Source organism: Vitis riparia, chromosome 19 (genome assembly GCF_004353265.1).
Source record: "Vitis riparia cultivar Riparia Gloire de Montpellier isolate 1030 chromosome 19, EGFV_Vit.rip_1.0, whole genome shotgun sequence".
Taxonomy (NCBI): Eukaryota; Viridiplantae; Streptophyta; class Magnoliopsida; order Vitales; family Vitaceae; genus Vitis; species Vitis riparia.
This window is the reverse complement of record NC_048449.1, coordinates 8,450,565-8,466,688: the sequence shown is the minus strand read 5'-3', so window position 1 is coordinate 8,466,688 and position 16,124 is coordinate 8,450,565. Positions and strand designations below refer to the sequence as shown.

The window sequence follows — 16,124 nt, the reverse complement described above, 5'->3', positions numbered from 1 at the left end:
AATGCTCCTGGGAAGGGAATTTTGTTCGCTAAAAATGTTGATCATCAGAGTATAGAAGTATATACTGATGCTGATTGGGCCGGTGCAGTGGATGATAGGCGATCTACATCTGGTTACTTTACCTTTGTAGGTGGTAATCTTGTGACATGGAAAAGTAAGAAGCAGAATGTCGTCGCTCGTTCAAGTGTAGAAGCGGAATTTAAAGGTATGGCTCTAGGACTTTGTGAAGCATTATGGCTAAGACTCCTCTTACAGGATTTAGGTTACCTATCTAGACAACCAATCCGATTGTTTTGTGACAATAAAGCTGCATGTGACATTGCTCATAATCCAGTACAACATGATCGTACAAAGTATGTCAAGGTGGATAGATTCTTCATTAAGGAAAAGTTGGATGATAAGATTGTGGAATTGCCTAAGATTCGATCAGAAGATCAATTGGCCGATATCCTTACCAAAGCTGTCTCGAGTCAAGTGTTCTCAAAATTTTTAGACAAGTTGGGCATGTGTGACATCTATGCACCAACTTGAGGGAGAGTGTTGAGATATTAGGAATGCTTTCCTTATATCATTATTTCCTTATATCAATTCGTGTTGAGATATTAGGAATGTTTAGATATTAGGAAAGTTGAGATATTATGAATATTGAGATATTAGGAATATTGAGATACTAGGAATATTAAGATATTAGGAATATTGAGATATTAGGAAAGTTGAGATATTAGGATATTAGTTGTTATTTCCTTATATCATTCTTTCCTTGTATCAGTCTTTCTCATTCTTAGAATGGTGATTACCGTCTATATATACTCTGTACATAAACGAATGAAAGTATGAATGAAAAAAACTATCATTTATCAATTTGAACACTTTTCTTGGTATAGAAATGGCTGGTCTGGTGAAAAGCTGGTCACACTTTTGGATTTAGTGCTCAGAACACTTTCCTGGGGAGCAGTTTGTGTATATTTGCACACTCAATTCCATGGTTCTGTTGAACCAAAGTTCCCATTTTTGTTAAGAGTTTGGTGGGGATTTTACTTCTCCATCTCTTGTTATTGCCTTGTTATAGACATTGTTAAGAAAGACCAGTCCCTACAAGTTCAATTTTTGGTGCCCGACATTGTCTACGTCATAACTGGTCTGCAATGTTTCAGAATCGGACCGGTGATCGAACCGGAAAGTATCGGTTCATGGTTCACTGGTCGAACCGCTATCGAACCGGTGACGTTATAAATATATAATTTATATATTATTAAAATTAAAAATAATTATAAAAATTAAAAATATATAAAATTACAAATTTTAATAATGTTTGATTTTTATATTTGGTATATTAAATTAAATGATAAAGTTTAATATTTAAATTTTACTAAATAGAAATATGTAATATTTTAAAAAGAAGATATATTTAAGATGAAAAAATTTAAAAAATTTTATTTTATTTTTTTGTCTTTGCATTTTATTGTTTTTAAATTATTCTATTAACTAATTTATATTATTTTTTTATAATTATTATAAAAATAAACAGGAATTTAAATATTTACATTTTTTTAAAGATTTTATATGATAAAATTTTGAAATAAAATCAAAGTTCCATCCGTCCAACCCTCTAGAGGCAATGTTTTCCTCTAATAGTCTCATTCCCAATCCCACATCGGAAGCACAAGAATTTTATATGCTCCATGTGCTCTATAAATACCTTCCAACTTGCCATTAAGCCAAACAAGCCAGCAAGCTGGGCCTGGAAGCATGGCCCAAATGCAAGTGTTATTTTAAAATAAAAAATGCTGCAAATTGGGCTTGTAGACATGGCCCAAATAATAATGTTTATCATATCATTGGACTAGGCCTAGTGGTTGGACCAAAGATGGTTTAATAGGTTGAGTTTGTAAGCATTGGGCCTGGAATGGGCTTTTTCATAATAAGCAAAAACCTGTTTTTAAGTTATGACCGGTTTGCAAAAAATCGGACAGGTCGTCCGGTTCGACGGTTAAACCATCGGTTTGAACGGTTCAATGCCGGTTTGATAACAAAACGGTTCATTGAGCGGACCGAACCGGATAGTTCACAGGTCGATGGTTGGACCGGCCGGTCCGGTCCGGTTTTTAAAACCATGCTGGTCTGTTCTTCTGCTATTCCGGGTTTTTGGGAAAGAATCAAGGTGAGGAATAAATTCTTAGGGAACCACTTTTGAATGGTGGCACCAGTATAAGTATAGTAGAGTCTGATGAATCCAAGGGGGAAGAAACTGTGACCCCCTTTTCAAAAGTTGGTTTTTTTAGCCTTCTTACTTTCTCTTGGATCGGTCCCTTGATTGCTGAGGGTAACAAGGAAACATTAGACCTTGGGGATGTTCCTCAGCTTGATACCAGCAACAGCGTTGTAGCGGTCTTTCCAGCATTTAGAAATAAGCTCCAGTGTGATTGTGGTGGAAGTAATGGAGTGACCACGCTTAAGCTGGTGAAAGCATTGATCTTTGCATTTTGGGCAGAAATCCTATTGACGGCTTTATCCCTACTTCTGAACATATTAGCTTCTTATGTTGGGCCCTATCTTATTGACACCTTCGTTCAATATCTCAATGGGCGGAGGGAATTCAAAAATGAAGGCTATGTTTTGGTTATGGTCTTTTTTCTTGCGAAGCTTGTTGAGTGCCTTTCACTGAGGCAGTGTTCCTTTAGATTGCAGCAGGTTGGTTTTAGGATCAGAGCAGTAATGATCACAATGATCTACAACAAGGGTTTGACTCTTTCCTGCCAGTCAAAGCAGGGTCATTCTACTGGGGAGATCATTAATTTTATGTCTGTTGATGCGGAGAGAATTGGGGATTTCATTTGGTACATGCATGGACCATGGATGGTGATTGTGCAAGTTACTTTAGCCTTGCTAATCTTGTATAAAAATGTCGGCCTTGCTTCAGTTGCAGCTTTCTTTGCAACTATAATTGTTATCTTGGCAAATGTTCCACTGGGGAAATGGGAAGAGAAGTTTCAGGGCAAGTTAATGGAATCAAAAGATAAAAGGATGAAGGCAACATCTGAGATTTTAAGAAACATGAGGATTCTCAAGCTTCAGGGATGGGAGATGAAGTTTTTGTCTAAAATTGTAGACCTTCGGAAGAATGAGACGGTGTGGTTGAAAAAATATCTTTACACTTCAGCCATGACCACTTTTTTTTTCTGGGTTGCCCCAACATTTGTGTCCGTGGTCACCTTTGGAACTTGCATGCTTATAGGAATCCCGCTTGAATCAGGGAAGATCTTATCTTCACTTGCAACATTCAGGATACTTCAACAACCCATCTACAGTCTTCCTGACATAATCTCAGTGATAGCTCAGACTGAAGTATCCCTTGACAGAATTACATCCTTTCTTCGTCTAGTTGACCTGCAGAGTGATGTTATCGAGAGGCTTCCAAAAGGTAGTTCTGATACAGCAATTGAGATAGTGGATGGGAACTTCTCTTGGGATTTATCTTCCCCTAATCCAACACTGAAGGATATTAATTTGCGGGTGTGCCGTGGCATGAGGGTTGCTGTTTGTGGTACTGTAGGCTCAGGCAAGTCAAGCTTACTCTCTTGTATGCTGGGAGAAGTGCCTAAGATATCTGGTATCCTTAAGCTGTGTGGAACAAAGGCCTATGTTGCTCAGTCTCCTTGGATACAGAGTGGCAAGATAGAAGAGAACGTCTTGTTTGGTAAGGAGATGGACAGAGAAAGGTATGAAAGGGTCCTTGATGCATGTTCCTTGAACAAGGACCTGGAGGTTCTCTCATTTGGCGATCAGACAGTTATAGGTGAGCGGGGAATCAATTTGAGTGGTGGCCAGAAGCAAAGAATACAGATTGCACGTGCGCTTTACCAAAATGCTGATATTTATCAGTTTGATTATTCTTCAATGCTGTGGATGCTCCTACAGGAACCCATCTCTTTGAGGTAATTCCTTTCTCTTCTAAAAGCCTGAGTTTGAGCAACATACATACATACATACATACATATATTCATAATTCTATGAAATAAAACAACTATACAATGCCATTGCATTAAGTAGAAATTGAGCTATCCTTGTATGTTTAAATATGCACTGCTATAGGCTATATGAGATTTGGTTCTTGGTCTACCTGAGGTAATTAGGGACCCTTGCTCTGCCATTGCCGTTTATTTTGTTTCCTTTCCCTTATATTAGAATAAATAAAATAGAAAAAAAACAAGCCTTTCATTGATCCTATTTGTTAGTAATCTTCATATAACAGGAATGTTTGCTGGGTCTCTTGGGTTCGAAAACAGTGATTTATGTTACACATCAAGTAGAGTTCTTACCTGCTGCTGATCTCATACTGGTGAGTAATTACCATGTTTTTTCTTTCCTGCCTTTGTTTCCATTAGATGAACTTAAGAAATGTACCATCCCTGCAGGTCGTGAAAGATGGAAGGATTACACAAGCTGGAAAGTACAATGAAATTCTCGACTTTGGAACTGATTTTATGGAACTTGTTGGAGCACATAAGAAAGCTTTGTTAGCACTCAATTCTGTAGAGGCAGGGTCACTTTCAGAAAAATTAAGTATCCATGAGGACAGTGATAATATTGGTGGTACTTCTGAAGTTATAGAAAAAGAAGAAAACAAAGGTGGCCAAAATGGTAAAGCAGAGGAGATAGATGGACCAAAAGGTCAGCTTGTTCAAGAAGAGGAGAGAGAGAAAGGTAAAGTTGGGCTATGGGTTTATTGGAAATACATCAGGACAGCATATGGAGGAGCTCTTGTGCCCTTTATATTGTTGTCCCAGATTCTCTTTCAGCTGCTTCAGATTGGAAGCAATTATTGGATGGCTTGGTCAAGTCCCGTGTCAGATGATGTGAAACCTGCAGTTAGAGGTTCTACTCTCATGATTGTTTCTGTAGCTTTGGCTGTTGGAAGTTCTTTTAGCATCCTTTCTAGAGCCATGTTTCTTGTAACAGCTACTATACTCTTCAATAAAATGCATTTGAGCCTTTTCCGTGCCCCAATGTCATTCTTCGATGCCACCCCAAGTGGACGGATTCTAAACAGAGTAAGTGCAAATATGAATATATATTTATTTCTGCCTTGCATTTTTCCCTAATGACCAAAGTGAAGTGTTAGATTATTACTTAATTGATCCTTCCCTTTTTTTTCAGGCTTCTACAGACCAAAATGCGATCGACACAAACATTCCCATGCAAGTTGGGGCATTTGCCTTCTCATTGATTCGGCTCCGGGGAATTATTGCAGTTATGTCACAGGTTGCATGGCAGGTTTTCATTGTCTTTATTCCTGTGATTGCAACCTGCATCTGGTATCAGGTAACCATTGTGAACTTGTTACGACCTCTTCTTGTTATTTAATGCCAGCCAACACATGGCTTTGTCACATGACATCTCATGCTCTGTAGTTAAGATCACCTTATGTTTCTCATATTACATTAATTATTTTCTTCGCTTACTGATGCCATGTACTCTTGCAGATTAGATTATCAATCATATCTGTTCCTGAAAATGCCAGTAGGTTCAAAACCATTTTTGGTATAAACAGAACTTTACTCGAAAATGTTGCTTAGCAAAAAATTTGGAGTAGTGCATTGCTTATCGAGTAATTTGATTCATTTTAAACCAACTGCATTAAAATGGAATCCTAATTCAGGATAACTCTTACAATTCATGGCATGCTCATGTTCCTTTCTGATCCTGCTGAGCCGGGGCTCAATCACAAGCATTGCATATTGAGGAGGTGCCAATTTGTATGTACCATGTCAATTACTATGGCCTCAAAATGAAAGTTTCTTTACTGTTGATATGGTGGTTTTTTAGTGCCGATTCATTTTTAAGATAAGGGTAATGAAATTGGCTGCAAGATGGACTGCCGGTTTTGCAGTTTAGATGCTGTGTTTAAGTAATGTATTTCTGCAGTTTAGGAGGAATGAAGACTGGCGTTGTAGGGTGAACTGGCAGCGGTAAATCAACCCTCATACAGATCCTCTTTTGAATTGTTGAACCTGCTGCTGGTCAGATTATGATAGATGGTACCAACATCTCTTCCATTGGACTACATGATTTGCGGTCCAGAGTAAGCATTATCCCTCAGGATCCAACCATGTTTGAAGGGACTGTACGGAGCAACCTTGACCCACTTGAAGAGTAGTCAGATGGGCAGATTTGGGAGGTAGGTTTTGTCTATTCTATTGATATACTTAAGTATGGTAGACATGTAGTTTTCCTCTACCATGTTTTCTTAATATAGTAGAAATATAGTTTCCTTCGCCACATTTCTTAATACTGTAGAAGTGCAATGTTGTTAACTAACTTATTGGTTCAGGCTCTGGATAAGTGCCAGCTTGGAGATGAAGTCAGGAAGAAAGAAGGAAAGCTAGATTCTACAGGTTATTTCTCCCGCCATGCTAACATAAAATCTAAATAGAAACCTCATATAAGTCTCCTAATGTTAGTATGCATTTGGCAGTTATTGAGAATGGAGAGAATTGGAGCATGGGTCAGAGGCAACTGGTTTGTCTTGGCCGAGTTCTACTCAAGAAAAGCAAGGTCTTGGTGCTTGATGAAGCTACTGCATCAGTTGATACAGCCACAGAAAATCTGATTCAGCAAACCCTTTGACAACACTTTGTCGATTCTACAGTCATAACTATTGCACATCGAATTACTTCTGTTCTTGATAGTGACATGGTTCTGCTTCTGGATCATGGTTAGTACTATCAACATGAACTAATGGCACTCTTAACTTCATCTGCATTCTTCTTGATTTATTTCCCTGGAAATGTCGATGATGTAGGGCTAATTGAGGAATACGATACCCCAACCAGATTGCTAGAGAACAAGTCGTCATCTTTCGCCAAGCTTGTAGCAGTGTACACTGTGAGGTCAAATTCTAGTCTTGAAAATGCGGGTGATATCTGAACCAGCAAGCCCACGTGATGCACCCTTCAAAAACTTCAACTTAAAACCTTGCTTGACAATGACGACAACTAAAATGCAGTTACAATCCCATATGTAGTAGTTGATTAGCACTCAAAACTGATGTTTTTCCATATATAAAAATAGGCTTTTAAATACCTTTTGAGTGCATATCATTATCTTGTAACTTAAATATTTGCTAAGCCTCAAATTGAGGATCAATCTTTACATCTAGTGAGGAATGCAATGAAAAAGAGGAATTTTGATACGGAAGAGTGGATTTCAACATCACTTCTAAAAAGTCGTGGTCCAATAGGGTAACACAAGGGATGCATGAGTGTAATTAAAAATTATAATATAAGGATTAAGAATTAATAACTAAATTTAAATAGGGAGTAGAGTTTTTAACCTAATTAAACTAGCAAGTTATCAAGGATTAACAAAATATCCAAAATATTTAAAAAAGTAAACAAGCATGCAAAGAACACATTAATTTTTGTGGAAAACTCATAAGATTTAAAACCTCTAATCTAAATCCATTATATGAGATCAAGTTACATAGATTTACTTTATTGTTTTACCCTTAAGGCTTATTTTTCAGTACCTACTACTTGATCCATGTTTGTAATGTAACAATCTCCGATTACTCTAATGAATACTCATCAGCCTCGTTGAAGGAATGCAAATCTTCCAACAACCCAAGATTCAATCGTTGAATCTTTCTTGAGAGATTGGGAATAATAGAGCAAGTTAGGTTGAGTCTCTCTCATCAATGTCCAAACCCAAAATGGTTGGAAATGGAATAAAATATCTACTTTCTAAAGATTAACTAAAAAAATAATTTTCTTAAAAAAAAAAAAAAAAGAATAACAACTTTCTAAAAATTAATTAAGAAAAGAATTTTCTTAAAAACAAAATATCAACTTTCTTAAAAATAAAATCCCAAAGTTGTCAAAAAAATAATTAAGAGATTTTAGCTCAATTTTAAAACTTTTAATTCAATCATATCTTATTTAAAAAAAAAAAAAAACAAACAAACAAACGAATTGTCCTTAACAAACCTTTTTAATTTTTTTTTAAAATATATCAATTTACTTTATCCCCTTTGATTACCTAACTTGTCACAAGTCAAACCTTCTTGGATATACCTGTGACTTTTCGGTTGGATGAACAACAACCTTGGATCTTCAATGGAGAGTAAGTCACTATCTAAAAAGATTCTTAGGCCAAAAATAGAATGAAACAAAATTGTCAAAATACATTGAAGACTCATTGTCCTAACAACTTCAATACAAGGGAGCAGAGTCAATCCAAACACAATAAGTTTGGGGTGTTATTAGAATACATTTTGATGTCAAGCGATACACAATTTGATGCAAAGACACCATTTTGATACAAGAAATGCATTTCAATATTGATTTCGATGCCACAATAAGGTATTGAAAATCACCAACCTCAACCTCTCAACGATCCAGTGAGTTTAGGAGTTTATCAAAATGCATTTCAATATGAAAGATTAATTTTGATAAGCATTTCAATATAGTGGAGGTATCCAAATTTTCCTACAAAAGCATTCTGAAGATACAAAAAATTTTAGGGTTTATCAAAATGAATTTCAATACATGGAGATACAATTTCAATACAAGGTGCAACATTTCAATACATCAAGATACAAAAAGATATATTAAGATACAATTTTGATATAAGATGCAATATTTCAATACATCATAATACAAAAAGATACATTATGATACATGTCATAATCAACCCAATACCACATTAGAAGCATGCTAGAGGCCTATAAGGTTTAGACATTTATCAAAATGCATTTTGACACCACTACGAAGGTATCGAAATTTTTTATACAAACTATAATTTCTAGAATTTCACTTTGAGACTTTCCCCATTCAGCTTTTTTGCTTCTCATTGGACATTTTAGCACTTTTATTTTTGTTTTTAGGGCTAGGTTTTTTATAAATACCATAAATTTCTTTATGAACAGAGAGAGCAAATTAAAAAAGAAAGAAAAAAACTTTTGAGTTTGGATACAACTTTTATAATCATTTAGTTTTCAATAAAATCTGTCGTGATTTAGTTTAATTCAATATATTTACATTAATTTGAGCTAATCCTTTAATAAATCACAAATGATAAGAGAAAGGGATGATAAGAAAAGGTGAATATCTTTCCAAGGTAGCTAGTTCATCCCCATTAAAGGTAGGGATCAAGGAGGAAAATATCGCGATATGTGGCGATATATGAGGAGATTTGAACCCCAAACCAAAAGGTTTGAGGTTCAACCCACTTACCATCCGATCAAACTTACCCTTGTTATATAATATGTACTAAACATATATATAGTTAAACTCATTATATAAAGAAAATATTAAAAGAATATTTTAAAGAGCAAATTAATTATAATTATTTTATAATTAAATACAAAATTTTCTTTTAATTGATTACCAAAAATATAAAAATTATGTAATTTTCTTCATAATGTTTTTAATATCATTAATAATTAATTAAATATTAAAAAATTATACATATATCATAATTTATTTTATATTGTTTAATACAATTGAATTAAATGAATCATGATTTTAATATTAATATATATTTTAAAATTAGACATTTTACAATCAAATATCATAATATTATATTAAATGTAATTTAATAATAATTGACTTAGATCTTAATGGTCTTAATATCAGTGGTCCTATCCCCCAAACTCAATTGGCAGCCTTAAAAAGCTACAGAATTTGGACATTTCATCAAACCATTTCAAAGGGATAGGTAAGCTTGTACAGCTGAAAAGTTTGGACCTCTCGTCAAACCATTTTCGTGGTTCAATCCCAAGTTCAATTGGCAACCTCAGGCAGCTGCAGAGTTTGGACCTCTCATCTAACAATTTCTCAGGAAAAATCCCACATTCCTTTATCAACCTCACAAAACTTGAAACTGTGGACCTTTCATCAAACCATTTCAGTGAATCAATTCCATCTCTGATTCTACCAAACAAGATTATCACTAGTTTGTCTCCAGACAACGATCTTGTCTGCCTCACTTGATGGTGTAATAAATTATTCTTTGTTTATATTCCCATCATTGAAGGTATTAGATCTTCACGAGAACCGACTCCAAGCTCTGCCTACCAAGGTTCAAAATATCGGCTGAGTTGTATCCGTCTCGACGCCGACCGCGACGAGTCCGATACCAGATACATTTTATACTTAGACTCGGCTTTGAATCGGTTGGACTCGGATGACTTGACCAATATTCCGAGTTAACTCGATCGACTCGGAAAAAAAAAAAAAAAAAAAACAATCAACAGATTCTAAAACCCATCACAACAAGAATCAACATTTTTAGAGAAATCAGGAGTGAAGATTTTTCATCTTTGGTGCGCTGCTAGTGCCGCAACGGTGACTGAACGCCGGCTAAACAACCCTCCTTCCGAGTTTGGGAGCAGAGAAGAGCTTTGTGCAGTGAAGAAAATAGGATTTGACGACACCACCGGCAGAACCAACGTCGTGAGCGTCCACGGTGGAAGGCAAGATAGGAGAAGAGAGAGGTGGCCGTGGCGGTTTCACTCTCTGCAGATCGCACTCTCTGCTTTCAGTGGAGGGAAGATAGGAGAAGATAGGTCTTTGATCCTATGTGGCTCAGCACCATGACATATTTTTACGGGTTCAGCCCACCAGATTAGGCCAAGCCCAAGTTCAATTCATAAAAGCCTGTGGTCCATGTATTTCTATATAAATAAATAAATAAATAAAAATTTGGTGTTTTAAGCTTATGAAAAAAAAATGATTTCTTCAAAAATATATTAAGAAAAATAAAATTTTCATGCATGATTTTTTATAAAAATATATATAAAAAAAATCAAATATAATTAAAATTAATTATATATAAAAAAAAATTAAATTAAATTTGTTTAAAGAATCATATAAGAATAATGTATTAATATTACCTTGGAAGGAGGTTAATAATTTAAGTAATTGCTTAAAATAATAATTATGTTGATGTATTAGTCTAAATTGATAAAAAAAATTTATTTATGCACCCCCGTGTATAGATCTTACCTCTAAAGATCATATTGATTATAGTTGACTTCAAGTTGATTTCGAGACCGATATATTTATTTTTATTAGCATTATTATAAATAATTTTGAGTAAATACTTTTCTAACATTTAAATAATGTTAAATGTAATACAATTTTATTTTATTAATTTTTTGAGTTTATTTAATTGTATATATTTTTTTGATGATTTACATAATATTTTTATAATTTTTTGAATTTTCTAATTAGCTTATTTTACGTATCGTCCGATACCAAACCGATACACCTAGACCGATACGCCTCGGGACCCTCCAAGTCAATGACCGATACCGCGACTTTGAACCATGCTGCCTACCTAGCTTCCTTACAAGCCTTCCCCATTTTTGAAGGAGCTAGATCTTAGTGATAACGTGTTGCAGGGCCCTATTCCAAGATGGATTGCTCAACTCACGAGTCTATATATGAGTCATTTATCTTTCTTCCAATGACTTCAAAGGTAGCATGGACTTGGACATGTTCTCAAACTTGACCACTCGTTATCTTGATCTATCTGATAATCACTGGTCAATGACTGCTAGTCCTAATTCAACCTTTCCCCAATTTCAGACATTAGTATCATATTCATGCAATATGGTAGAATTCCCAACTTTCCTCCAAAACTTTCAGAATTTGGTTGAGCTGGACCTGTCCAACAACAGAATCAAGGGTCACATTCCTACTTGGATTTGGACTAGGCCATTGAGATTTCTGAATCTTTCTTTGAACTTCCTTACTGGTATGGATCAGCCTTTTCCAAATGCTTCTACACCTCTATATTTGCTTTTTCTGGACCTTCACTCTAACAACATATAAGGTCCTCCAGTTTTTCCCCAAGATGCTCATTTTCTGGATTACTCAAATAGTAGTTTCACATCGATCATCCCTGCTGACATTGGTTCATACCTCTACAATGCAGCTTTCTTTACAGTTGCAGGCAATAAGTTCCATGGAGAAATTCCTACATCAATTTGCAGTGCATTTGTACTTGAAGTCCTTGATCCATCCAATAACAATTTGGATGGCACAATACCAAGCTGTCTAGGTAACTTCGGCAGTTCTCTGTCAGTGCTAAATCTAGGTGGGAATGGCTTGAAGGGAGCCATGCCTCAGGTTTATACAGAATCATTAACTATACTTGTGTTCAACGGAAATCAATTAGAAGGAAAGGTGCCGAGCTCTTTGTATGGTTGTCAAAAATTGGAGGTTTTAGACCTGGTTAACAACCAGATAAATGATATTTTTCCGTTCAGGTTGGAGAATTTACAACAACTGCAAGTTCTCGTCCTGCACTCCAATAGGTTCTATGGCCAGATTAAACATCCCCGGATGAGGAATGCCTTTCCAATGCTTCATGTGATTGACCTATCTTCCAATGCCTTCGCAAGCCAGTTGCCCTCTGCGTACTTCCACACTTGGAAAGCAATGATGAAAGAGGAAGATGAAAATTCCGGACCAAATTACCTTGGAGTCAATAGGGGTTATTATGAGTTTCAGAGCTCAATGAAGATAACAATGAAAGGAGGAGAGTTTCAACTAGAAAGGATTCTAGATGTTTTCACAAGTATTGATCTCTCCAATCATCAATTGGAAGGGAAAATCCCAGAGTCCATAGGAGAGTTTAATTCATTGCATAACCTGGACTTGTCTAGTAACAACCTCGATGGCCCTATACCATCATCACTGGAGAATGCTTACCAGCTTGAGTCATTGGCTCTCTCAAACAACAAGCTATCAGGGGAGATTCCTGTGCAGTTAACAAGTCTAACATTCCATTCCTTCTTGGACTTGGCAGGAAACAACCTCGAAGGAGCCATACCTAGCGGAGGTCAATTCAACACATTTCCTCTAAAATCATACGAGGGGAACCCAATGTTATGCGGATTTCCATTATCCAGGAAATGCAGAGTCGATGAGGAAGCAGAGGCATCAACTCATGAACGACTCTTGAACTCTGATCCGAGAATTGAATTTGATTGGAGAGTGGCATGGATGGGATACGGGTGTGGGGTGGTGGCAGGGTTGAGTATTGGCTACATTCTATTCTGGGGGAATGGAATCTTCGCCCAAACCATTCCAATAAACAGGCAGCATCCCCAATCAACAAGGAGGCGAAGGAGGAGGATTTAATGCAAACGTAGTCCTACGATAGCAGATTGTGAGAGAGAATTTTAAATCTAGTGTAAGTCATTAAGAAAATGCCCGTAATCTGTCTTTGAAAAAATAAAAATGTTGGTGAGATAGTTTTATCTATGTGGTTTTAGCCAAATATCAAACACCTTTTAATTAGTCAACTTAAATTTAGAAAAATATTAAAAAAAGTAAAACTTAAAAATGAAAAGATAAACGGTACAAAATTTAAAACGAAGATGAATGGGTTACCATTAAAAACTTTTCTCTTTGCCCTCTTGTCACAGGCCCAAGCAACTTGTCTCTTTTAGGCTTAGAGATGATCCAAAGATCTGAATCGAGACTCTCTCAATTCTTCTAACTCCATATACATTGCTTGAGCTTCTCCCAATTCTTTTAGGCCTAGAGATGATGTAAAGATCTCAATCGTTGGCATGCTTGACATCTCATGCATATCAATGCAATCTTTTAAGATGGACGGCTACTATTTATTTTCCCATTCAACCTTTGAGGGATAGGGTGTGACAACATCGTATTTTACTACATCTATTTTTGCTATCATCTAGACTATGGTAGGCAAAATACAATGTTTGAGCTTTATGGAAAAAAAGTAGTGCTAGATATAATACTCATATTGGATAATAATTCTTTCCTACTTTAGTTATCAATCGACTGAAATAATAGACTGGTTGCTTTTTTTTTTGCCTATATTATCTTGGGCTGAAAACTTCCAATGAACCCTAGACTACTATATCATCGATATATACCTCCATTATTTTACCAATTAAATCATGAAAAATTACATTCATAGAAAGTTGATATGTAGCTTAGCATTTTTTTAATCCAAATAACATTACAACCTACTCAAAAGTCCTTAGAGCTTTAGGACACTTGAATGTTATTTTGTGAATACCTAGGCACAAGTCATTTAAACCCATGGGATGGTCTATAAATACCCTCTTAGGGATTAGGGTTTCAATCTTTTGTTTTTTATCTTCCAAAGAGAAACTCTAACCACTCTTAGGGAGGAAGAGTAGTTTATACTTCTTTTGCATGTTTGGATTCGTGTAAGGAGAGATTAGGTGGAAGAACACCAAGTAAACTAGATCTATAACTTCTTCGACGACTTCAGCAGATTGGAATTGATCTGGAAACATCCAAATCACAAGTATGAGTTACTTTTTCTCTAGATTAATTAATTTTATTGGCTTTTATAGCCATTTTTTTATGCTTTGATAAGATCTAGGGAAGCCTAAGGTTAGAGGCATGCACCAATTATAAAAACCAAAAGCTTAATTTTTTTTTTTTTTTTATTCATGAAATCTATCTATATATATAAAAATAATAATGAAATAAAAATTAGATAGAATAGCTTCAACCTTATCAATTAATGATGAGAGAATAAAATATGGGTAAATACCAAAACCTATTATGGGTAGAAAGATAGAGATCAAAACAAATAACTATCTATTCAATCCAGGATAGGAAATAAAGTAATTCGACATTGCCAACAATTGGTTTGTACCAATTATCTCTGTCATTTCATCTTTGAAGAATTATCTCCATGATTGCTTTGCCTTAAAAGATCTTGGTCCACTTTAAATATTTTCTTAGACTTGAAGTTTCATGCTCCCAGCATGGTATTTATTTTTCCCAACAAATATAGGCACTTGATATTTTAGAGGATACTATCTTCCTTGGTTCTCGGCCTACCAAGACACCTACGGCACCCAACCTCTCGCTTACTTCAACTGATGGAGACCTTTTACCTAATCTTCTTTTATATCATAGGCTTATTAGATGCCTCATCTATCTCACTATTAGTTGTCCAGACACTATTTTCTTAGTTCAAATTCTTAATCAATTCATGGCTAATCCTAAACAACCATATCTGGTGTTGCTTGTCGCTTGCTTTGACACATTGAACAATCACTCAGTCGAGGTCAACATTCTTTTTTCTCCATCTAGTACACTTCAACTCAATGCGTTTTGTGACTTTGATTGGGTGACTTGTCTAGAAATCCGTCGTTCCATTACCAAGTGTTATATATTGTTGGGTTTTCTCCTATATCTTGGAAATCCAAAAAGCAACACAGAATTTCTTGCTTTTCCACTGAAGCTAAATATCGTGCAATGGCTATAACTTCTTGTGAAATTCAATGGCTCCTTTCCAACATGTTTTGTGATAAGAGTTGTTCTCCACATTGCTGCAAATCTAGTATTTCATGAACGCACCAAGCTAGTATTGTCATAGGATTCATGAAAAAATTCGAGCTAGTTTAGTTTGTACTACATATGTTTATACTAAGAAACAATTGGATGTGTTCAGTTGTTGGCATTCCAGATTCCAATCCTTGAAGACTTAGTCTTTGCTGAAGATTAGCTCAAGTTTGTTATGACTCTGTTTGTTTTAAATTTCAAAAACAGGTGTAACAACCTAAATAAATATGCAAGAAAGATAGGAAGAATTCGTTATTTTTCTTGTATAAATATCTCATCTCAAATGGAATAATATTATCAGCTTCTCTCTATCATATATGTAGCCTTTTCTTCATTAACTTGCAGCTTTATACCTGTAATTTCTCCAACAAGTGGTATCAGAGCCATAGTTGGTCTTACAGGACCTGTGTGTTGAGAGAAAACCAAGAAAGTTCACTTCATAACCCATTTGAAACCACACTAGAAAATGGCAACCAACAGCATCTCTTGGTTATCTCCTCAAATCTTTGTGGGAGAAAACTATCAAATTTGGTCCGTAAAGATGCAAACGTACCTGGAAGCATTTGATCTTTGGGAAATTGTAGCTGAAGACGAACCAATAGCTCCACTTCCAGCGAATCCTACCTTAGCACAAATCAGAGCTCATACTGACGAAAAGACCAAAAAGTTTAAAGCTAAGACTTTAATCCAAAATTCAGTTGCTGACTCAATATTTCATAGAATTATGAATTGCAGGACAACCAAAGAAGCCTG

The 16,124-nt window shown here is 35.6% G+C and overlaps 1 protein-coding gene and 1 pseudogene across 1 annotated transcript; both read left to right on the top strand.

Annotated features, from left to right (window-relative positions):
• Window positions 1-855: 855 nt before the first annotated feature.
• LOC117908140 lies at window positions 856-6,985 on the top strand (annotated as a pseudogene).
• Window positions 6,986-8,114: 1,129 nt separating this feature from the next.
• LOC117908139 (receptor-like protein 7) lies at window positions 8,115-13,151 on the top strand. The gene is made up of 4 exons (XM_034821805.1): window positions 8,115-8,121; window positions 10,036-10,174; window positions 10,337-10,567; window positions 11,888-13,151. Exons 1-4 carry the CDS (start codon window positions 8,115-8,117, stop codon window positions 13,149-13,151), a joined length of 1,641 nt encoding a protein of 546 aa, XP_034677696.1.
• The last annotated feature ends 2,973 nt before the right edge of the window (window positions 13,152-16,124 follow it).